Source organism: Protopterus annectens, chromosome 1.part0 (assembly GCF_019279795.1).
Source record: "Protopterus annectens isolate FY-2018-M chromosome 1.part0, PAN1.0, whole genome shotgun sequence".
In the NCBI taxonomy this organism is placed as follows: Eukaryota; Metazoa; Chordata; order Ceratodontiformes; family Protopteridae; genus Protopterus; species Protopterus annectens.
In genome coordinates this window covers 857922185-857943673 of record NC_056725.1, presented here as the reverse complement: position 1 = coordinate 857943673, position 21489 = coordinate 857922185, and the positions used below count along the sequence as shown (strand labels likewise).

Below are 21489 nucleotides of genomic sequence, written 5' to 3'. Positions count from 1 at the left end.
CCAAAACAAGGGGCTACCATTCTCTCCACCCCCTGCCACCCAAACCCTGACTACAGACGCATCAGACTATGCTTGGGGTGCTCATCTGGCGGGGAAGTGCATTCAGGGCAAATGGAGCCCAAATCAAATGCACCTTCATATCAATCAAAAAGAAATGCTAGCTGTACAGAATGCTCTGACAGCCTTCAAGGACTACCTTCATCCAGGACAGTTAATGATAAAGACCACAGTTATGTGGTACATAAACAAGCAGGGGGGTACACATTCCTACCCTCTTTGCAGACTAGCCATGGCATTGTGGAGCATGGCCTTGACCTATCAAATACAACTACAAGCTCAATTCCTGCCAGGAAAGCTGAATACTCTGGCAGACGCACTAAGCAGGAATCTCATGGACTCACACGAATAGAAACTGGAACAATGGATTTTCAACATGTTGATACGCAAATGGGGGAGTCCAGACATAGATCTTTTTGCCTCACCCCAGAACTATCAGTTGGACAAATTCTGCACAAGGACTCATCACAAAAAAGCCTGGACAGTGGATGCTCTATCATTCAGCTGGAAAAACCTCAGTCTATGCCTTTCCACCTCTGCCTCCGCTCTCCAAAGTTCTACTAAAAGTCACACATGACAAACCAAAAATGATTTTGATTGCTCCAGACTGGCCTCGCTAACACTAGTACCCACTCCTGCGCAATGTGTCACATCTTCCACCGTGGCACCTGCCTCAGACACCTTACTTACTGTCTCAGCAGAACAACCAAATTCTGCACACTCATCTCCAAACTTTGAATCTTGCAGCGTGGCTAATCACCTAAAATCACCATTAGCATCCCTCAGCAAACCTGTGATGGATGTAATTTTGGTGGCAAGAAGGCCTAGTACTAGAAAATCTTATGCTGACAAATGGAAAAGATTCTGTGCCTGGAATCAGTCGCAAGGGATAAGCACGACAGTGCCCAATATTCCTCAGATTTTACAATACTTAACTGAGATGATTCACAAGGTCCTGTCCTTTTCTTCCATAAAAATCCATGCCTCAGCCATTTCAGCTCATTACAACACAGAACCTCCACTCTTCTCTCATCCTCTGCTAAAGCAGTATCTCAGAGGGGCAAAAAACTTAAGACACCCAGGAGAGCTCCAACCCCTGCCTGGGACCTCAATTTTGTATTGGAAAAACTCACTCTCCCTTCTTTCGAGCCAGCTGCTACTGCAGACTTAAAATTTCTCTCCTGGAATACAGCTTTCTTTTTAGCAGTCACTTCAGCTAGAAGGATTTCCGAATTACAGGCTGTTATGGCAGTGGAGCCTTTCATTATTTTTCATGCAGACAGGGTGTCTCTCAGGACCAATCCATCTTTCATGCCTAAGGTGGTATCCAGTGTGGCTCTTAATCAGACTATTCATTTGCCAACTTTCTTTCCTAATCCACAGAACAAGGGGGAGCAGATTCTACATTCATTGGATGTACACAGACAACTTAGATTTTACTTAAACAGGACAAAATCTGTAAGAAAATCTGATCAACTGCTGGTGGCATTTGCTGCAGGGGCAGAGAGGGAAAGGCTATTTCAAAGCAGACTATTTCCAAATGGATAAGCCGTTGTATTCATTTCTGCTATATGCACCATGGTAAAACTATCCCCCAGGGGATCAGATCTCATTCCACCAGGGCTGCATCTACTTCTACAGCCTTTCTCAGAGGTGTTCCTACCAGAGATATTCTAGAAGCTGCTACCTGGAGCTCAGTTCATACGTTCACCAAACATTACCATTTACCTTTCTTCTTTAATTCCAGAGATAGCTTTGCCACTGCTGCCCTGCAGGGCCTTATAGCTAGTCCTAATGCTGTATAAATCCATCCTCCCAATTATAGCTTTGGGGGTTTACCCAAATGTAATGACTGCAACAGTGAAACACGAAGAACATAATACAGTTGTGTACACTTACCATAAATGTAGATGTTCGAGTGTATTCACTGTTGCAGTCCTGGTTACCCCCCTCCAACCCACTGTTTTAATCTTAGTATACTTCTACTTTCCTTTACTATGCTTAAAAGCCTTTTTGGTGTATTTGCTTTTGTTTGGAGGTATATTTTTGTGTTTTTAATTACTTACATATTTGGCTCCCCATTTGGGGGGCACCTGACATCTGGGGCAAGAAAAACTGATGTAATGGTGTCGGCTGCATGTTTTATACTCCTGACATTATGGAAGAAGGGACAGCAACCAACGCAGGACCCAAGACTTTGTTAATCAGGCCAACTGAGGGAAACCTGCCAGCAGATTACCCAAATGTAATGACTGCAACAGTGAATACACTCGAACATCTACATTTATGGTAAGTGTACACAACTGTACTTTGTGTATACTTAACTATAAATGTAGATGTTTGAGTGTATTCACTGTTGGAGTCTTCTTTCCCTCCCACCACAGCCCCCTTATCCTACTATGTAGGTTGATTCTGTTTTGCTACTCAGCCAAGGCACCCCTCCTTTGCTCCCTTCCTATGTCAGGTTCTCCTTTGGATGCCTCCTATCTGCTTAGGACTCCTCCTAGTTGAGGGCAAGAAAACACTGGTATCATGACACAGGCTGGCTACCTGTATACCAAAACATGCTGATATCAGTCAGGGCATCAAGAAGCCTGGGAGCCAGAAAGAAATTTATCTGGTAGTCAGGCTGGCAGAGGGCTTTCACGGCAGGAAATCCCAGTAGTCAGGGATTGCAACAGTGAATACACTCAAACATCTACATTTACGGTAAGTGTACACAACTGTATTTTTTAGCAACATGGCTTCTGAATACCAGTAATTTTTCAATTTTTACTTTTGTCTTTACTGTTGCATTCAGCCTAATAGAGCCAAACCCCACTAGATGTAGACATGCCATGTTTCACCATTTTTCTAAGCTTGTCAGTACAGCATAAATGGATTGTTAGAAGTACAGAACTTAAAAACAAGTCTGATGTCCGTAATAGGTGGCTGCAGTTGTAGTTATCGTAATGATATGGACATAACATAATGCAGCGATATTAACCAACCCAGTTAACTATGTCATCAATAAACAGTCCTAAAAGTTGATTCAGTAGTCAGGGACCTGAAAACCCATGTATAGTAACCTAGCCTTTGATCAGTATGTGTCCAAGGTAACAAGAAAATCCTTCTATGTTGCTTAACTTAAAAGCAAGGACTTGGCATTTAGTTCCAGAGAAGTCATCATACCACTGTACTTAGACATCATCAGACCTATCATAGAGTATAATGCCCCCTTTAAGTTTGCACCTGACCAGACACATGCAACAGCTGAACATCTACAAAGGTTCCTTACAAAAAGGAGTAAACAAAATGTCCTATGCTGATCTCCTCAAAGCCCTGTCTCTTTATTTGGTATCTTACAGACGTCTGAAAGGTGATCTTTGCCTGGCATTTAAAGCATCCCTGGACCCTGTTTTGATGAACATTTGGAACATCCACAAAACAAAAACATCAAAACTACTAGATTAAAAAAAATCTAAATTTTGCTTGTGACATAAGTAGGACACATTGGAGAGACAGATGTGTTTCTCAGAGACTTCCCATTCTCTGGAACAGGCTTCCCATCCATCTGAAGCAGAGTTCCTCTCTATCCCCTTTTAAGCACAACTTGGACCAGTAGATTGGTAATCGGAAATTCAACCCCGGTCTGGTGCTTATGTTTCTGATGGACAGCAGCAGTCAGTAAATCACCCCATATATAAATCAGATTTGTGGGTTACATTTGGGTTGTGTGGTTAGACTTATAAGGGCCCTAGTGGCAGTTAGCCTAATACACTCCCGAACTTATGACATACGGTTTGTTTTTAAGCTCTGTGTTTCTAAAGTAAGGCCATACAGTCCACTTATGCTGTACAGAGGAGCTCAGAAAAAGGGTGAGACATGTATGCAGCTAAGGTGGTTGGTGCTATTGGCCTGAATTCAACCAGTAAAGATTTTAAGCAAAAAGTGAAAAGTCATAGGCATTCAAAGCCATGTAGCCAAAACACTGGTATGTCCTTAAGGGGTCATTTGCTTGTATCCCATGGGCCTCCATTACAGGAGATTTAAGGTCTTACATAGTGAGGACTCTAGCTTTGCTGGGTCTGTCTTGTAGTTTTTACAGTACTAGATCAAGATAGCTCAAATTACATTAGGTAATAAAATTAATTGGAGAGAGAAGTTTATTACCCAGCACTTACCATTGCTTTGGAGTAGAACTCCCCCTTGCATGTCAAGTAATGCGAGTCCATGTCTGCCTTCATACATAGCTTAGCTCTTTTGGTTTAGAATGTTACTCCTCTTGCAGCCTACACATATCCTCGCATTCCAGAGCATTTTCTGAAAAATCGACTTAAAAAGCATGAGATAAACAAATATAAATATTTTGTGAACGATAAATGCTGTTAAAATTGTACAAATAGAAATCATATCAGTAAGAAGTATTCTCTGTGGTGGTAATAGTCATTCACGGTCTTTTTATAGATATTATAATGCACACAAACCTTGAATTGTAGTTTTTGTTGTACTTTCAAAAACAAATTGTCATATCTTAGAAGGTATAGATGTGTATTTTTAGAAGACTTTTCTTACCAGACGTAAGCATACACATAACAAGAAATTCCCCTCTGAGTGCATTTTTATTGAAATAGTTGCATAAATATGAAAACAAATGCTTAATTGTATAATTCACAATATAAATAACACTGAATATATGTCACAATGCATGGCTTAAAGTGCAAATATCAGTGACAGTTTTCTTCAGCAACATCTAAGATTTCACCCAATGTCATGCAATAGCTTGTAATTTAAGTGGTTTTTGAAGTATTAAGTCCATCCGGAAATATTGCTTACTGTAATAATTACTAACAATCAAAATCTCCTGTATAGTGTGGTATAAATGGATATTAGCATTGATTTTTCCTGTCTCTCATCATGGCATTTCACATCAAACCCCTCATTAGCATGGAGATCTTTCAGTTATAAAGTGTGATCATAAACAGAAAGATATGAATAATAAGTGAAAAAACATGATTAATTTCTCAAATGCAAGGCATCATAGATTAAAACATAGTGTAATTTTGTTAATAAATCATTGCCCTTGTTAATACTGCTATTATTAGCTGGTAAGTGACTTAATTAAAGAAGCTGAACCCAAATAAGGTCTGGACATCATAAGGAGCTATGGGTGTGAAATGGAAGTATACAAAAAAGGCAATATAGGTTTGAATGAGTTAGACAAATGGATGGATGCCCTAAAATGCACTCTGGAACTTAAAGCCCTTTCCCTCCCCAAAAAGCTTTCTAGATTCTGAGGGTGGTTATTGGCAAGGCATGTCTGGTCGAATATCCTTGTATTTCCTATGACTCTTAAGATTTTTATGGTTATGGTTATTTTTGTAACTTGAGATAACTGTATATGTTGTTCAGTCCATGCTCAGTATGATTAAATGCAGATGGCATTACTTTGACCAGATGTAAATTAAAACTATATGATGTGTATGACTGTTAAGTCTGCGTTTTGCTTTTAAGTTAATGTGACTTGATATGTCATTTAGTGAGAATAATGTATGGCAAGACAGTGTTTTGCCATGATTCCAGTGATTTATTTATAAATGAGTTTTATGGTCTTTTTTCCAAGTATAAGGATTGGATTTGCCGGTAAAAAAGACATTTGTATTATACACATCTGCTGTAAATCAACGGTAGTTGTATTATAGAAATTAGACAATGAATGGCCATTTGTGTTCAGAGCATGTACCCTGACTGGACAGAACAATCAGTGTACCCACTGAAAATCAAACATTCTTTTCAGAAAAAAGTCAGGTCATGTGAAAAAAGAGAAAGACTACAAACCCCTGAAGCTATGGGGAATCCCAAAGTTATTCAGTCTTTTTATAGTCACTTAATCTAGAACATTTAACTTGACATAAAAACAGCACAATAGTTTAATTTAATAAATACAGTGTAATATCTCATTTAATTAAAAAAGGAAGGACCTGATAATGGGTTTAAAAGTGAGTATATGCTTTATCATTGCTTGTACTGGATAATAACATTTGGTATTAAAAAAAAATTAAAAGTTGCAGCCACTGTATTTTCCATACTGATAAGCAGAGAAACTAAAGTTAAACACTTAACATATCACATAAAAATATACCCTTCTAGACAAAGAGCATAATCCAGAAACATAACACTATAAATGAAATAAAAGAAAGATAGAGGAATGTTCAGAGGAAACAAATGTCCTGATGTAATCTGCTGGTGCATGTGCAGTCTTGACTACCTTCAAAAAGGTGTCAGAAAGTTCATTTAGCCTAATCATGTATTCTGCAGGGGTTGCATGTTCGTGTCATATGTATGTGCAGTACTTCAGGAAGTCATCCCTAGTCAGTCAGGTTGGCACGAAGAGATGGAAGAGATAAAATGTTCTGTAATACAATGCATTTGTTTAAAAAAAATAAATCATTACCCTTTTAAATAATGGTATTGTGTGCTAGGAATAGTCAACTTCTGGATGTGGATAATGTTTGGTTTACCCATGGCTGACCCTCTTTTTTGGTCGCTCTGGTTTTAGCCTCATGACCAAGCTATGCCATTCATGGATAAACCAAGCATTACCACACCCAGTCATGAATTACTGCTAAATATTTCCTTCTTTGCACTTTTGAGGTGATAGTTGTTCTGTGTCACATAATTCTGAAATGCAGCTTTAAGGAAGATGCAGAGAGAGAGTTTCACCTACTCTTGTTTGTACATGAATAGAGTACCACAGTTTGGGCCCTGTAGCTGAAAAGGCCGGGTTTTTACTGAATAGTTCAGGGGTAAGGATATTGAAGCAGAATAATCGCTGTGGAAATTATACTGGAGGAATGCTTATCAGGCAATTTTGAGAACACGAAAGTTCTTGGAGAAAATAATGTGGCCCCTGTGTAATAGCCTAAAATTAAGTGACAAGTGACTTCTCCTGATCTTAAGCTGGAGTGTTTTATTCAGGAAAGTTGCAGCAGATAGCTATCTGGGTCAGAAGAAAGACATAATTGATACTTAGGAGGGATAGAGATCAGTACCCTTTTACCAGGGGCAGTTTTGTTTGTGTTAAAAATTATGTACACCAAGGGCACACCTCGTTTGTGCATGCAATATCGTTTTGGATAGTGTTTAAGTGGGCAGTGATGTTTTCAAAACTAGTATGATAGTATCAGCATTTATGAATTTGTAGCAGTTTGGCTTGTCAAGAGTAGAACCTTTCTAATGGATTTGGGTAACAGTTCTGAGAGGTTAACACAAGTTGTCAACAGCAGTCACACTGTACGTACGGAGCATCTTTACATGGCTAAGGCATTGACCCCCCCCCCATTCTAGCATAGTTAGTAAACTTGACACCCTAAAAATAGCTCCCTGTTTGGTACAATGGACAGCAAACTGGCTTAAAGACAGAACCAACACAGTGCAAGTGGAGGGTGCCTCATCGAATAGTAGGAAGGTAACTGATGGGACCTCTTCTGTTCATCATTTACTTTTTGGATCTGAACCGCTACCTCTGGAAGTCATAGTGAATTCCCCCTAGAACCTACATTCATAAATGTCTGTTGTACTAAAAACTTGCTCAAATTAAATGCAACAAAATGCAACATTGTCACATTTGGTACACAACACCCCCCACACACACACACACACAATCCAGCATAGACAATACCCCACTTTAAAACAAAAATGCTGTTAGTGGCCATGCAAAATGGTTTGATAATTCCTTCTCTTTAGATTATCATTTGATGACAACAATAAGGAAATCATTCTATTTAGTACAGGTAATTGCCTAGGGAGTATACTATATTATACAAATGACTGGCCATTAATATTTTAAAATGAGCACACTGACTGGCCAGCCCAACCAGCATGCCTATTGTAAATCCGAGAATATACTAAAAGAAAAAGGTCCAGTTGCCTGGATTTTTTTCCGTTGGTATTTTCTGTAAGTTTTATTTTTTTAAAAACAAAAATAAAATAAAAAAATATCTGTAGTCCGGACTCCCGAAATATTAGAGAGACAGCATGGAGAAAACACTAGGATAATCAGGTATGTTATTTAAAACTAAATACTTGTACCTGATTTTCCTTGTATTTCCTCCATTCTGTCTCTCTCCTACTCCTAAATTACCCGAAACTTTTTTTTTTAATTAAAAAAAAAAAAACAACAAAAATGGAGCAACGGAGACCTTCTTTTCTCCGTTGCTTCCTTTCCAAAGCACTGATGTACTGGGTATGCATGGGAACACAAGTCCCATGCTCATGCTCAGTACATCAGAAAAAGCAACAGGATATATACCAGCTGCGGAAGGACAGCAAGGTGCCATTATGCAAAGACATTATTTAAGAAAAGTAAGTATTTTTTTTTCTTAAATAATATCATTGTATAATAGCAATAACCGACTCCATGGTTGTGGTAAATTGAAGATTTACCCATGGTTGGCTTTATATAATCATTTGGGCTTTGCCCTCATGATTAAACCACAGCAACCATGGGTAAATCTTCAATTTACCATACCAACGTCGTCAGTTATTGCTATAGTATACTGTAGACCTGAAATAGTCATTTCTCCATGTTATACATATACGTGTGTGTGTGTGTGTGTGTGTGTGTGTGTGTGTGTGTGTGTGTGTGTGTGTGCTAAGCCAGTTATCGACTAGTACCCCACTAGACATTTCAAACAAGAAGAAACATACCAGAAATTCCTAAATAAGATCACAGACCTAAAAAAATGGTAAGCTACCAAAAAGACCTCATTGTTCCCTTATTTTCATCATTAATTAAGCTAGCTATTGAATGAAGTACCCTCTTTGGGATGCACTTGACTGGACATATCTAACAATTACAAAAATTCTACAGATTCCTGACTAGGATGATTACTGGCCTAATTAAAAAAAAACTACAAAGAAAAACTGGAAGTACCTGTCTCTCTAGTCAGTTTTGTATATGCTTTTAAGAGGAGATTTGTGCCTTGCTTTCGTGCCATCTGGGGCCTAGTGTTCCATGATCCGTTCTATTTCCATAAATCAAATAGTCCCACTAATACCAGAACTAGGGGCCTAAATCTTCACTAGCGGATAAATAAGGCACAGTGAAGGGGAGATGTTTATCACACAGCACCTCCCTCACCTCTGGAACAGACACCCTACAAATGAAGTAGTGTTATGTACTGTTTTCCAACAGATGTGACCTAGATGAATGAATGAGTACTCTTAAACTGACCTCAGGATTGACTGGCCTTCTCATACTTGAGAGAGGGAATATGGTCTTAAGGGTGACCTCAGGATTGACTGGCCTTCTCATACTTGAGAGAGGGAATATGATAAGGGTGGGTACTGGCAACGTATAATCAGCTGCATGACACAGTTGCCTTGAATTTTTCTGTGATTTTTCACGTTTCAAATAATCACTTTATTCCACACCTTTTTTATCCTCCCCTAACATGGAAAGTAAGTTCTGAGTGTGTATATTTCCTATTAACCATGGAAAGTAGTAGCAAAATAACTCAATCTCCCTTTTGAATAAAAACACAGATTTGATGGCAGGTAGTAACTGCTTGGGCAGTGTAGTCTGACAGTTTCTCCATCTATTGACTAAGCTGCAAATTCTACTTCACCAACAGCTTGTTTCCTTTTTATTCTGCCTTCGTAAGGAATGCCTTGCATATCCTCCATGCATTTCTTACTGTTTTGAATGTACCACTTATTCAGGTAGATTGCCTTAATCATCCACCACTGTCTATGTGAAATAGAACTTCACCGTATTCCCTCTGAGTGACCTATCTTCTGTCTTCAGATTGTGATCTTTTGTTCACATATATTTCATTTTTTTATGAAGGCATCACTTGCAGTTTATTGTTACCCTTAAAGTACTTAAGTGTTTCTCTCACATGCTTTCCACTGTCTTTCTTCAGAATAATAAATGGTAAGGTGTTACAGTCTTTCCTTATATGCACCTTATTGCCCTCCTCTAAAATACTACTGTCTTGTCTACATTCTTTTAAGATGAGATTGCCAAAATAGTGTAAGCTACACCCCAGTGAGTCTTCCTGCTTGTTTGTACAAAAATCATAACTAATTTTCTGCTAGTGATACCACTTTTTTCTGCTTTCCAGCATGGTCAGGCTTCTTTACCGTTTTGTAAAGTTCATTGCTTATACATGGATCATCTGATATATTTACTCATGGCATCTTTCCTCTTGTTATTTTTAATAGTGACCTCACCTATGTACATACACACATGCAGGTCTATACATATGCACATCTGTTTTATTCTTAAATGTTTACATCCCAGATGAATTATTTTGCAGTGAAGTTAAGCTGTCAGTTGTAGATCATTTTTCCAGACTTACCAAGTGTTTTTTTCTTCCTTTGTATACCACATTATGCATTAGCCCTGTAGCATAAATTTGTGTAAGTAGCACAGAAGTGCAACTTTTTTTCTGCATCCTTGTATTGCTTATTACAACAATGGCTAAACCTACTGACATAATAATTCACTGGTCACTGTGTTTTTATTTCAATTAGTTTTATTAAGAGCCTTTGTGCCCTATTGCCTGGCCAGCATTTTACTTGCGCTACCAACTAACAACTCTACTCTAGGTCTTTCTAATTCGCTCATAAGCATATTGTTTAGTACCTTGTCCTGTGCCATGCTAAAATCTGTGTAAGCCACAAGCAGAATCTCTTTTAGGATCTAATAATCTGTTTGTTCTTTTAGAGAACTGTAAATATTAGACCATTTAACACGATCTTCCTGTTTTAAATCCATGCTGCCTTGGCTCCTTCGCTGCATTGGCTTTTAGATATCCTGAATGTATTTTCTTCAGCACTACTTCTGTCATTTTTCCTACAAGTGAGGTCAGAATGGCAAGCCTGATCAGTATGTTTGCTTGTTTGTCTACTGCAGTTTGATTATCTGGTAGGTGAGATGACTACACTCCCTTTTCATGATCCATGCTCCTGAGCAGGAACAGCAAAACAACATTCATTTTACTTAGAAAGTGTAAAATAGTGTTATAATGAGAAAGTGTTAACTTCAGAAGTTACAAAGATACAAACACTCTCCTTCTCCTTAGTATAAAACAACTCTGACCCAGCAAAGGCACCAGAAAGTTTTGATATTCCTTGAAGGTGGAAACACTGAGGCGCTAGAGAGAGAATAAAGAATGTATTTGCTTCACTTTGGTGTCCGATTTGTGACTACGGCTGGTGCCTTTGCTGGGTCAGAGTTGTTTTATATTCAGGAGTTACAAAGTCTAAGCAGAAAATGCAAAGGCATTAGGACATTATTTACAACACTGGTAGAAATCTGTTACAGGGGGTTACTAGTTCACATTATTTTCAGAACAGTTTGCATTCTGCTACTTTGCACTTATTGTTATAATCTAAATAGATGAAATCATTTCCACCCTTTGTCTTCTTACTTTTGTGATATAGAATTCTTTTGTGAAAATAAGTTGTTTGTGTTTTGTTTCTTTCTTCTGGAGTGTTTTCCTTCTCCTATGATGTATTAATTTTTGAAAAAGTTCGATGGTAGTAAACCCCAAAAAAAAAAAAACACACACACACAGCCAAAGAAAGTAGGAAGATAAGAGTCGAGCACATTTCCACTTGTATAAGACAAGTCACTTTAAGGAAGAGCAGAATCACTCCTCTGCCTGCCTAACTTGACCTGAAAATAAAAATGTTTGTAATATTTCTTTATATCTCACTTAATTGGCCACTCGTATATGTTGTTTTTACAGATCCTTTTTAAACAGTTAAAATCTTCCAAAGTCAGTATTTTGGTGAAAAGGGAAAACAAAAGTTTAAAAAAAAAAAAAAAAGAAAGAGAAAAAAAAGAGGCAACTTCAAGTGCTCTCTCCTCTGATCCAGTAGCCCCATTAGCTTGACCTCGTCTGAGGTAAAACTCTCTGTGATGGAGGTTATTTGGCTCCGCCATGACTTTACTTTTTCTGCTCTCTGAAGCTCTTGTTACACTGAATGCCCTCATGTTTTCAGGTTTTTTTTTTTGCCAAACACTAGCCAAAAGCCTTCAGTAATGTTTCAGAAATTTCGGCACTTCACGCACAATGTGATGTAGTGCAAAGGTAAAAAAAATATATATGACCAAATCACTTTAATCCACGATGTGCAAAATTATCTTTAACCATCAGTGCTTTTTGACAGACAATACGAAAGATGTTTATCATTGCTTGATTATCATTTGAACAGTAATATTTCTTAAGCTTCAACGTCTGTCTTAGGTTATGAGTTGAATCTAGGGGTAACTAGGTGTATAAATACTGATGATACAAAGGGGGAAATCTTCAACATTAATATGTATATAATTTTGCTGTTGTGTTTTTCCATCTAGACATATTGTAATTATCTGACACTGGAAGCAAGTGAGCCCTTTACTGAAAAGCAGTTTATTACTGGAGTCCGTCAGTTTACCTTTCAGTTACTTCTTACAGGTAAGCATGAATGTATAAATTGTATAGCTCTAATGTTAAACCGCCTTTGTCCATACATTCTAATCAGTTTCAGTGCATTTTGAAAACCTGTCTTTTTAGGCAGTGTCACTTAAATTGAATATCTAAGTATTTACACTTGTTGTTTGTTGTTCATTATTTGTTTTTGTTACTGTAGTGCAGTCACCAAATGGGAACTTTAGTCAGGTCCTACCATTCTAAAATAGTACTGATTCCTTCAGAATTTTGACACTGCTGCATTTATTATTGATCGTTTCATCCACAGTAGAGTTTGTTTGTGTGTCTCTACAACCTCAGATTTTTTATTTTTTATGAGTTCAGTTTACTTAGGAGAAGTTCCGTATTTTCACTGTATTCTTAGGCTCTGTAGTTTGCTAGCTTGCATTTTAATCCATTTATTTATTTATATGTAGTTATTCATCTATTGGCATACATTTGTGGTATTTCCTGTAACCAGGCAAAATGGAGCATTGTACAAAGTTGATGTTCTTCGTTTTCCATTGCTGCAGTCCTTACTATTGGGTATAGTCCGCATCCAGTCGGCCCGAATACCAGAGTATAAGGCTGACGTCGGTCAGGGCGCATTAGACTGACGTCAGTACGTCAGGGTACTAATGCGCATGACCGGCGTCATATCCTCAGTCTTTTTTGCCGCGTGGTCCGATGCAGAAGCAGTTTTGCGAGTGCAGGTTGGCGTTCTGAAATATTTCAAACCGGAGTTTCAGACCGAATCAGAGTTGGCTAAGTACCCGTTAGGGAACATTTTGGTTTTTCTTGCCTCAGTATTTAACCGGATGTCAGAAAAAGTGAATAACTGTATTTCTTGTGGGAAACAAATACCTCATAGGGATTACCATACATTGTGTATACCTTGTTTAGGGCCTGAGCACGACGTTGTTGGTTGCCGCTCTTGTGCTAGGTTTAACAAACGCACTATTAAGAGGAGGTTAGACTGTGCCAGATTAGTGTTTGGGAAGCGTTGCAATTATAAAATGCCGCCGGCTGCTCCGGCCCGCTTCCCAAGAAGCGCAAGGACAAAACAGCAAAGCCTAGGGTTGATGAACCGGCAGTCCCGGACGTCGGTTCTTTAGATGGCTCAGTGGAGCCAGAGGTTTTGCCAGGAGTTTCTATGGAGTCTCAGGCAGAAACTTTACTTTTACAGGATGTACCCTCTCAGGAGGCAGGCCAGGCTGAGGGGGCTTCTCAGGTAACTATTCTTCCCTCTCTTCCCAAAGTAGTTAGAGCCTCTCCTTCTGTTGCCAAAACTTCTTTTAGAGGTAGGCCAACTTCAGCTTCAGTAGGGGCTTCTCCTAGCCTTCGGGTTCTGTACCTAAGAAACATATGCTTAAAATGGCAGAAGATTTGATTACTATGATTAGAGGTTCTATGGGCCCTCCTGATAAGAGGCCTAGAGTGGAACCAGAGTTTGACAGTTTTGAACAGGGTTCAGGGGCTTCTGAGTCTTCTGCGGAAGATTTGCTGGAGTATCCTCATTATTCTGATTCTGATGTGGATGATGCCACTCCTTGGCTTCTCCTCCTGAGGATTTTTCTTTTCAGAGACTCTGCATTCCATGAGGGAGCACTTTAAATGGGAAGGCCAGGATTACTCTGATTCCAGGAAGAGACTTAGGGAATTCTTGTTTTACCCCAGCATAGGCCCTTAGCTATACCTCCTGTGTTGAATGTGGTGGAAGATGTTTTGCAGAGGCTTCCCTGAACCCTGATTCTTTGCCTCCTGCTCCTGTTAAACCTGATAGGTACTATAGGGTGCCGAAGCTCATAAGTATTTGTTTAAGAGTCCTAGGGCGGACCCAGAAACTGTTTCTCAGGGGCCTAAAGGTGTTAAGGCCTCTGTGGTTAAAATCCTGTTCCCACTGACAAAGAGGCAAGGGCGTTAGATAGGTGGGGTAAGAAAGTGTATACTTCTTCCACTCTAGCCATGAGGCGTTGAATTGTCAGTTTCACATGCTGAAATATCAAAATTATCTCCTTTCACAATTGAAATCTAAGGTGGATGCTTTGGCGGAAGGTATTGATTGTAAAGACTTGCTGGATTTAGTTTATGTGTCTGAACAAGTGGGCAAGCATTCTTTGCAATGTGGTTTTGATGCTGTGCAGGCCTCCTCGAGGGTGGCTGCCACTAGTTCTGTTCTTCGCAGGCATGCCTGGTTGAGGGATCAAAATTTGGCTGAGCATGTTAAGACACGGATTTTGGATGCTCCTTTACAGTCTGATGTGTTGTTTGGTTCACCTGTGGAAGCAGTTTTAAAGAAAATGGAGGACAAAGCTAAGTCTATGCAAACTGTTAAAGATTTTTGCAGGTACAGCCACGAAGTTTAGTAGAAATTGGCCTGCTAAGGGGTGGACATATCCTGCTTATGATTCCCAGTCTAGGGGTAGGTCTAGACGTGGTAGGGGCAGGGCTCAAGGTTCTTTTAGGCCTAGAACAGGGAGTTCACCTGCTCAGACTTCTGGTGAGGGCAGGGGTCAGTCCTTTCGTAAACAGACCCAATGACCTGCCTTTTCAGCTGCCAGTAGATTCTCGTCTGGCAGCTCCTTTGAAGGACGACTGTCTCTTTTCAAAGAAAATTGGGATTTAATTATTCAAGACAGATGGGTGTTGGACATCATTCAGCCAGTCCCTGTATCAGAAAGGGGCCTAGGATTTTATTCTCGCATGTTCCTAGTACCAAAAAGGGGAACACGTGGAGACTGCTTTTGGATTTATCTCTCCTCAACACTTATCTGGACACTCCCAAGTTCAAGATGTTGGCGTTACAACAGCTTTTACCTGCTGGGCAAAGATCACTGGATGGTAACTTTAGTTCTCAAGGAAGCTTACCTTCATGTGCCTATCAGGCTAAGTTACAGGAAGTATCTGCGGTTTCGAGCTGGAAATTCTCTTTATCAGTTCTCTGCATTGCCCTTTGGCTTATCTACTGCCCAGAGTATTCACAAAGTTTCTGGCTCCAGTGATAGCTTACTTCAGGCTACAAGGACTCCAAATCTATCCTTATTTAGCCGACTCCCTGATTCTGGCACAAGAAAAGAAAGACCTTCTACAGCATCTGGAATATCTTATAGCAGTGCTAAGATGCCTAGGGTATTCTGTGAGCGAAATAAAGTCCAGTCTAGTACCCTCTCAAGACATGTGCTTTCTGGGTGTGAGACTGAATACAGCAGCCCAGATGGCCTTTTTAACCCGGACAAACAAAAGAGTCTATCACTTTACTTCCATCAACTATCTCATCAGTCCGTGCTGACTGCAGAGACAGTCCTTCAAGCATTAGGGTTCATGGCATCTTGTATTCTGGTGCTTCCCAATGCCAAACTGCATATGAGGAAGTTACAATGGTATCTCAAAAATGTATGGACACAGCACTGCCAGGATTTAGACACTGTCATTCAAATAATACCTTGCCTTCAAAGAGAATTTTTGTGGTGGGCTCAGGAATGTCACCTAAACAAGGGACTCTCTGTGACCCGGCCAGAGGCGAGTCAGATTTTACCGACAGATGCCTCAGACATTGCTTGGGGAGCTCATCTAAATGGAAAGTGGATACAAGACAAGTGGCCTGCCAGACTACAGCATCTACATATCAACATGAAGGAGATGTTAGCAGTCCAGTTCGCATTGCTGGCTTTCAAGGAGTTACTTCTTCCAGGGCAGGTGTTGATTCTAACAGACAACACAACTGTCATGTGGTACTTCAACAAACAAGGGGAACACATTCTTATCCTCTATGCAGGCAAGCGATGATTTTATGGGAGACTGCGCCACGCTTGCACCTAACTCTTCAGGCAAGGTTTCTGCCAGGAGCACAGAACTCCTTAGCAGATGTGTTAAGCAGACAAATCATGGATCCCCACAAGTGGAAACTGGATCTTCATGTATTTCAGAAATTGACAGTGTCATGGGGAACTCCAGACATAGATCTGTTCGCTTCTCCACTAAACCACCAGCTGCCACAGTTTTGCACAAAGGGGTTTCATCACACAGCTTGGAAAGTGGATGCTCTGTCTTTCAGTTGGACAAACCTTCATGTGTATGCCTTTCCACCTCTGCCTCTTCTTCCAAAGGTACTGTTAAAGGTCAGACAGGACAGGCCAAGGATGATTTTGATAGCTCCAGATTGGCCTTGGCAACACTGGTACCCTCTACGGAGTCTGGTAAAGAAGCCTCCATGGCCTTAACCTTTGATTCCACATCTGTTTTCCCAGCAGGACGGTCATCTGCTCAATGTCAAGCTTCACTCTCTTCATCTGACAGCCTGGCATATTCTGTGTTGAAACACAGCAGGTCTCAACTTCCTCAACAAGTTTTAAATGTGATTAGGGAAGCTAGAAGACCTAGTACAAGGAAAGTGTACGCAGCAAAATGGAAGAGATTTTTATTTTGGAGTAAAGCAAAGAATTTGGAGATTTCTGAGCCTAATTTGAGTATGGCTCTTCAATATCTTACTGAGTTACTGGACAAGGGTCTGTCCTTCTCTTCCATTAAGATTCATGCTGCAGCAATCTCAGCTCACTATGATTGTGACCCACCATTGTTTTCGCATCCTTTGTTCAAGCAGTTTCTTAGAGGGCAAAAATATAAGACCCCCACGTAGAGCTCCTACTCCTGCTTGGGATCTCAATTTTGTGTTGGAAAAACTTACTCTACAACCTTTTGAGCCTGCGGCTACTGCTGAATTGAAATATTTGTCATGGAAGACTGCTTTTTGTTGGCTATTACTTCTGCAAGAAGGGTGTCTGAGTTGCAGGCCCTTATGGCAGTCGAGCCCTTTTGATTTTCCATAAGGATAGGGTATCATTACGTACTAATCCTTCCTTTATGCCTAAGGTGGTTTCTAGTGTGGCTTTAAACCAAACTATTCATTTGCCTACTTTTATGCAGACCCCAAAATAAAGGGGAAAAGATTTTGCATACTTTAGATGTACACAGGCAATTGCGTTATTACTTAAGCAGGACTAAGGATTTTAGGCAGTCTCAGCAGTTGTTTGTTTCTTTTGCTTTGAGTTCAGGGCAAGCCTGTGTCAAAACAAACTATTTCTAGGTGGATTGGCTTTTGCATTGCATTTTGTTATTCCCATCATGGCAAGGAGGTTCCAGCTGGGATTAGGCCTCATTCCACTAGGGCTACTGCCACTTCAACAGCATTTCTACGGGGTGGCAACTAAGGATATTTTGGAAGCAGCTACTTGGAGTTCAGTGCATACTTTCTCTAAGCATTATCACCTTCCTATCTACTCTAAGTCTAGGGCTGGTTTTGCCACAGCTGTTTTGCAAGGCATGTTGTCAGCTCCTGCTTCTTTATGATTTGCCAGCCTCCCTTACCTCTGCTTTGGGATTCTACCCAATAGTAAGGACTGCAGCAATGGAAAGCGAAGAACATAGTACAGTTTTGTACCTACCATAAATGTAGATGTTCGAGGATTCCATTGCTGCAGTCCAATTACCCTCCCTCCTTCCCCTCTGTGTTTAGGGGTGGTTGTGTAGGTGAGTTTACCTGCTTCTATTTTTGTATATATTGTTCATGTTTTGGTACAGGTATTTTGGGCCTTGTCTTTTTAGGGTCTTCTGACATCTGGGGCAAGAAAAGACTGAGGATATGACGCCGGTCATGCGCATTAGTACCCTGACGTACTGACGTCAGTCTAATGCGCCCTGACCGACGTCAGCCTTATACTCTGGTATTCGGGCCGACTGGATGCGGACTATACCCAATAGTAAGGACTGCAGCAATGGAATCCTCGAACATCTACATTTATGGTAGGTACAAAACTGTACTTTTCTTTATCCCATCTCCCCTAAGTGCTTTGTTGTACATTATAAAAATTTGTTTGGGGTAGTTTGCTCAAAAGAGTTCATCTTTTATTCCTCAAGTCCTTGGAACCATGTTTTCCTTCATTTAATCAGATGCATTTTGATTCTGTTTCTTATGAGTATCACAAATTCAAATTATGCTAACTCTTTAGTGTGAGTACTGTTTTGGGATGTATTGGTGCAAATGCAAACACAAATACTGTCTGAGGTGGTGCAGCTATTACACTGATACCTGTAAGTCCCCTCTACTGGTGCAAGATACTTTATACCAAAAATAAAATACTGCTGGTAAGAACCATGTGTAAAACGAAGGATGACTAGGTTCTTTACCTTTTTATATTTGTTAGCCATCAGATCCACAAACAAATTTAAAGTCAGTCACTTGCTGTGCACCTTACCTTATCTGTGAGAATGCTTCTCCCAGCATGTTAATTTGTAAGCATCCCTGTCACCCTAATTTCTTATGTTTTTCCAGACTTGCCTGTGACATAGTAATGTCAGTGGGCTCTATTAAATCGACTACAGGTTGTCAATTTTGGACCATTCTAGTACCTGTAAATATAACTTCCCCAGACAAAATCCAGAATATTTAGATGTTCTTCATTCCACATTGCTGCAGTCCTAACTATTGGGGTAGTCCGCTGTCCAGTCGGCCCGAATACCAAAGTATATGGCTGACGTCGGTCAAGGCGCATTAGACTGACGTCAGTACGTCAGGGTACTAATGCGCATGACCGACGTCATATCCTCAGTCTTTTTTGCCGCATGGTCCGATGCAGAAGCAGTTTTGCGAGTGCAGGTTGGCATTCTGAAAGTTTCTGAAGTCAGAGTTTCAGACCGAATCAAAGTTGGCTAAGTACCCCGTTGGGGAATATTTTGGTTTTTCTTGCCTCAGTATTTAACCGGATGTCAGAAAAAGTGAATAACTGTATTTCTTGTGGGAAACAGATACCTCATAGGGATTACCATACTTTGTGTATACCTTGTTTAGGGCCTGAGCACGACGTTGTTGGATGCCGCTCTTGTGCTAGATTTAACAAACGCACTATTAAGAGAAGGTTAGACTGTGCCAGGTTAGTTTTTGGGAAGCGTTGTAATTATAAAATGCCGTCGGATGCTCCGATGCCCGCTTGACCAAAAGCGCAAGGACAAAGCAGCAAAGCCTAGAGTGGAAGAACCGACAGTCCCGGACGTCGGTTCTTTAGAAGGCTCAATGGAGCCGGAGGTTTTGCCAGGAGTTTCTTTGGAGTCTCAGGGAGAGACTTTACTGTTACAGGATGTGTCCTCTCAGGAAGTAGGCCAGGCTGAAGGGGCTTCTCAGGTGGCTGTTCTTCCCTCTCTTCCTAAGGTGGTTAGGGCCTCCCTTCTGTTTCCAAGGCTTCTTTAAGAGGCAGGCCTAGTTTAGCTTCAGTGGGGTTTCTCCGAGTGTGTCAGGGTCTTTGCCTAAGAAGCATATGCTAAAATGGCAGAGGATTTGATTACTATGATTAGAGGTTCTATGCCCCTCCTGATAAGAGGCCTAGGGTGGAACCTGAGTTTGAGAGTTTTGAGCAATGTTGAAGGCTTCTGAGTCTTGACTGAAGACTTGCAGGAGTATCCTCCTTATTCTGATTCTGATGTGGATGATTCTACTCCTTCAGCTTCGCCTCCTGAGGATTTTTCATTTTCAGAGACTCTGCATTCCATGAGGGAGCATTTTAAATGGGAAGGTCAAGATTTCTCTGATTCCAGGAAGAGGCTTAGGGAATTCTTGTTTTTACCCCAGCATAGGCCTTTAGCTATACCTCCTGTTCTGAATGTGGTAGAAGATGTTTTTGCAGAGGCTTCCCTGAATCCTGATTCTTTGCCTCCTGCCCCAGTTAAACCGGATAGGTACTATAGGGTGCCTGAGGCTCATAAGTATCTTTTTAAGAGTCCTAGGGCAGACCCGGAAACTGTCTCTCAGGGCCTAAAGGTGTGAAGGCTTCTGTTGTTAAAAATCCTGTTCCTCCTGATAAAGAGGCAAGGGCTTTGGATCGATGGGGAAAGAAAGTGTATACTTCTTCCACTTTAGCCATGAGGGCGTTGAATTGTCAGTTTCACATGTTAAAATATCAGAATTATCTCCTTTCACAATTGAAGTCTAAGGTGGATGCTTTGGCTGAAGGTATTGAGTGTAAAGAGTTGCAGGATTTAGTTCATGTGTCTGAACAGGTGGGTAAGCATTCCTTGCAGTGTGGTTTTGATGCTGTGCAGGCCTCCTCGAGGGTGGCTGCCACTGGTTCTGTTCTTCAGAGGCACGCCTGGTTGAGAGATCAGAATTTAGCTGAGCATGTTAAGACAAGGATTTTGGATGCTCCTTTACAGTCTGATGTGTTGTTTGGTTCGCCTGTGGAAGCAGTTTTAAAGAAAATGGAGGACAAGGCTAAGTCTATGCAAACTGTTAAGGATTTTTTGCAGGTGCAGCCTCCAAAGTTTAGTAGAAATTGGCCTACTAAGGGATGGACATATCCTGCTTATGATTCCCAGTCTAGGGGTAGGTCTAGACGTGGTAGGGGCAGAGCTCAAGGTTCTTTTAGGCCTAGAACAGGGAGTTCACCTGCTCAGGCTTCTGGTGAGGGCAGGGGTCAGTCCTTTCGTAAACAGACCCAATGACCTGCCTTTTCAGCTGCCAGAACATTCTCGCCTGGCAGCACCTTTGGGAGGAAGGCTGTCTCTTTTCAAAGAAAATTGGGATTTAATTACCCAAGACAGATGGGTTCTGGATATCATTCACCACGGTTACAGGTTTTATTTCCATACCTTGCCTCCTTTCAAAGGCATGCCAGACATTCCTCCTCTACAAAGACAAGAGGCTCACAAGCAAATTTCTCTGTTGCTCCAAATAGGGGCCATTCAGCCAGTTCCTGTGCCAGAAAGGGGCCTAGGATTTTATTCTCGCCTGTTCCTAGTACCAAGAAGGGCAACACGTGGAGACCAATTTTGGATTTATCTATCCTCAACACTTATCTGGACATTCCCAAGTTCAAAATGTTGGCGTTACAACAGCTTTTACCTCTGCTGGGCAAAGATCACTGGATGGTAACTTTAGATCTCAAGGAAGCTTACCTTCATGTGCCTATCAGACTAAGTTGCAGGAAGTATCTTTTCGAGCTGG

The 21489-nt window shown here is 40.7% G+C and overlaps 1 protein-coding gene across 1 annotated transcript in view; it reads left to right on the top strand.

Moving 5' to 3' along the window:
- GNPAT (glyceronephosphate O-acyltransferase) overlaps nt 1-21489 on the top strand; it is a gene marked incomplete in the record, with an annotated part of 1227276 nt that overhangs the window by 943366 nt on the left and 262421 nt on the right. The window contains 1 exon segment of the mRNA XM_044063684.1: nt 12407-12506. Coding sequence (XP_043919619.1) covers nt 12407-12506 — 100 coding nt within the window.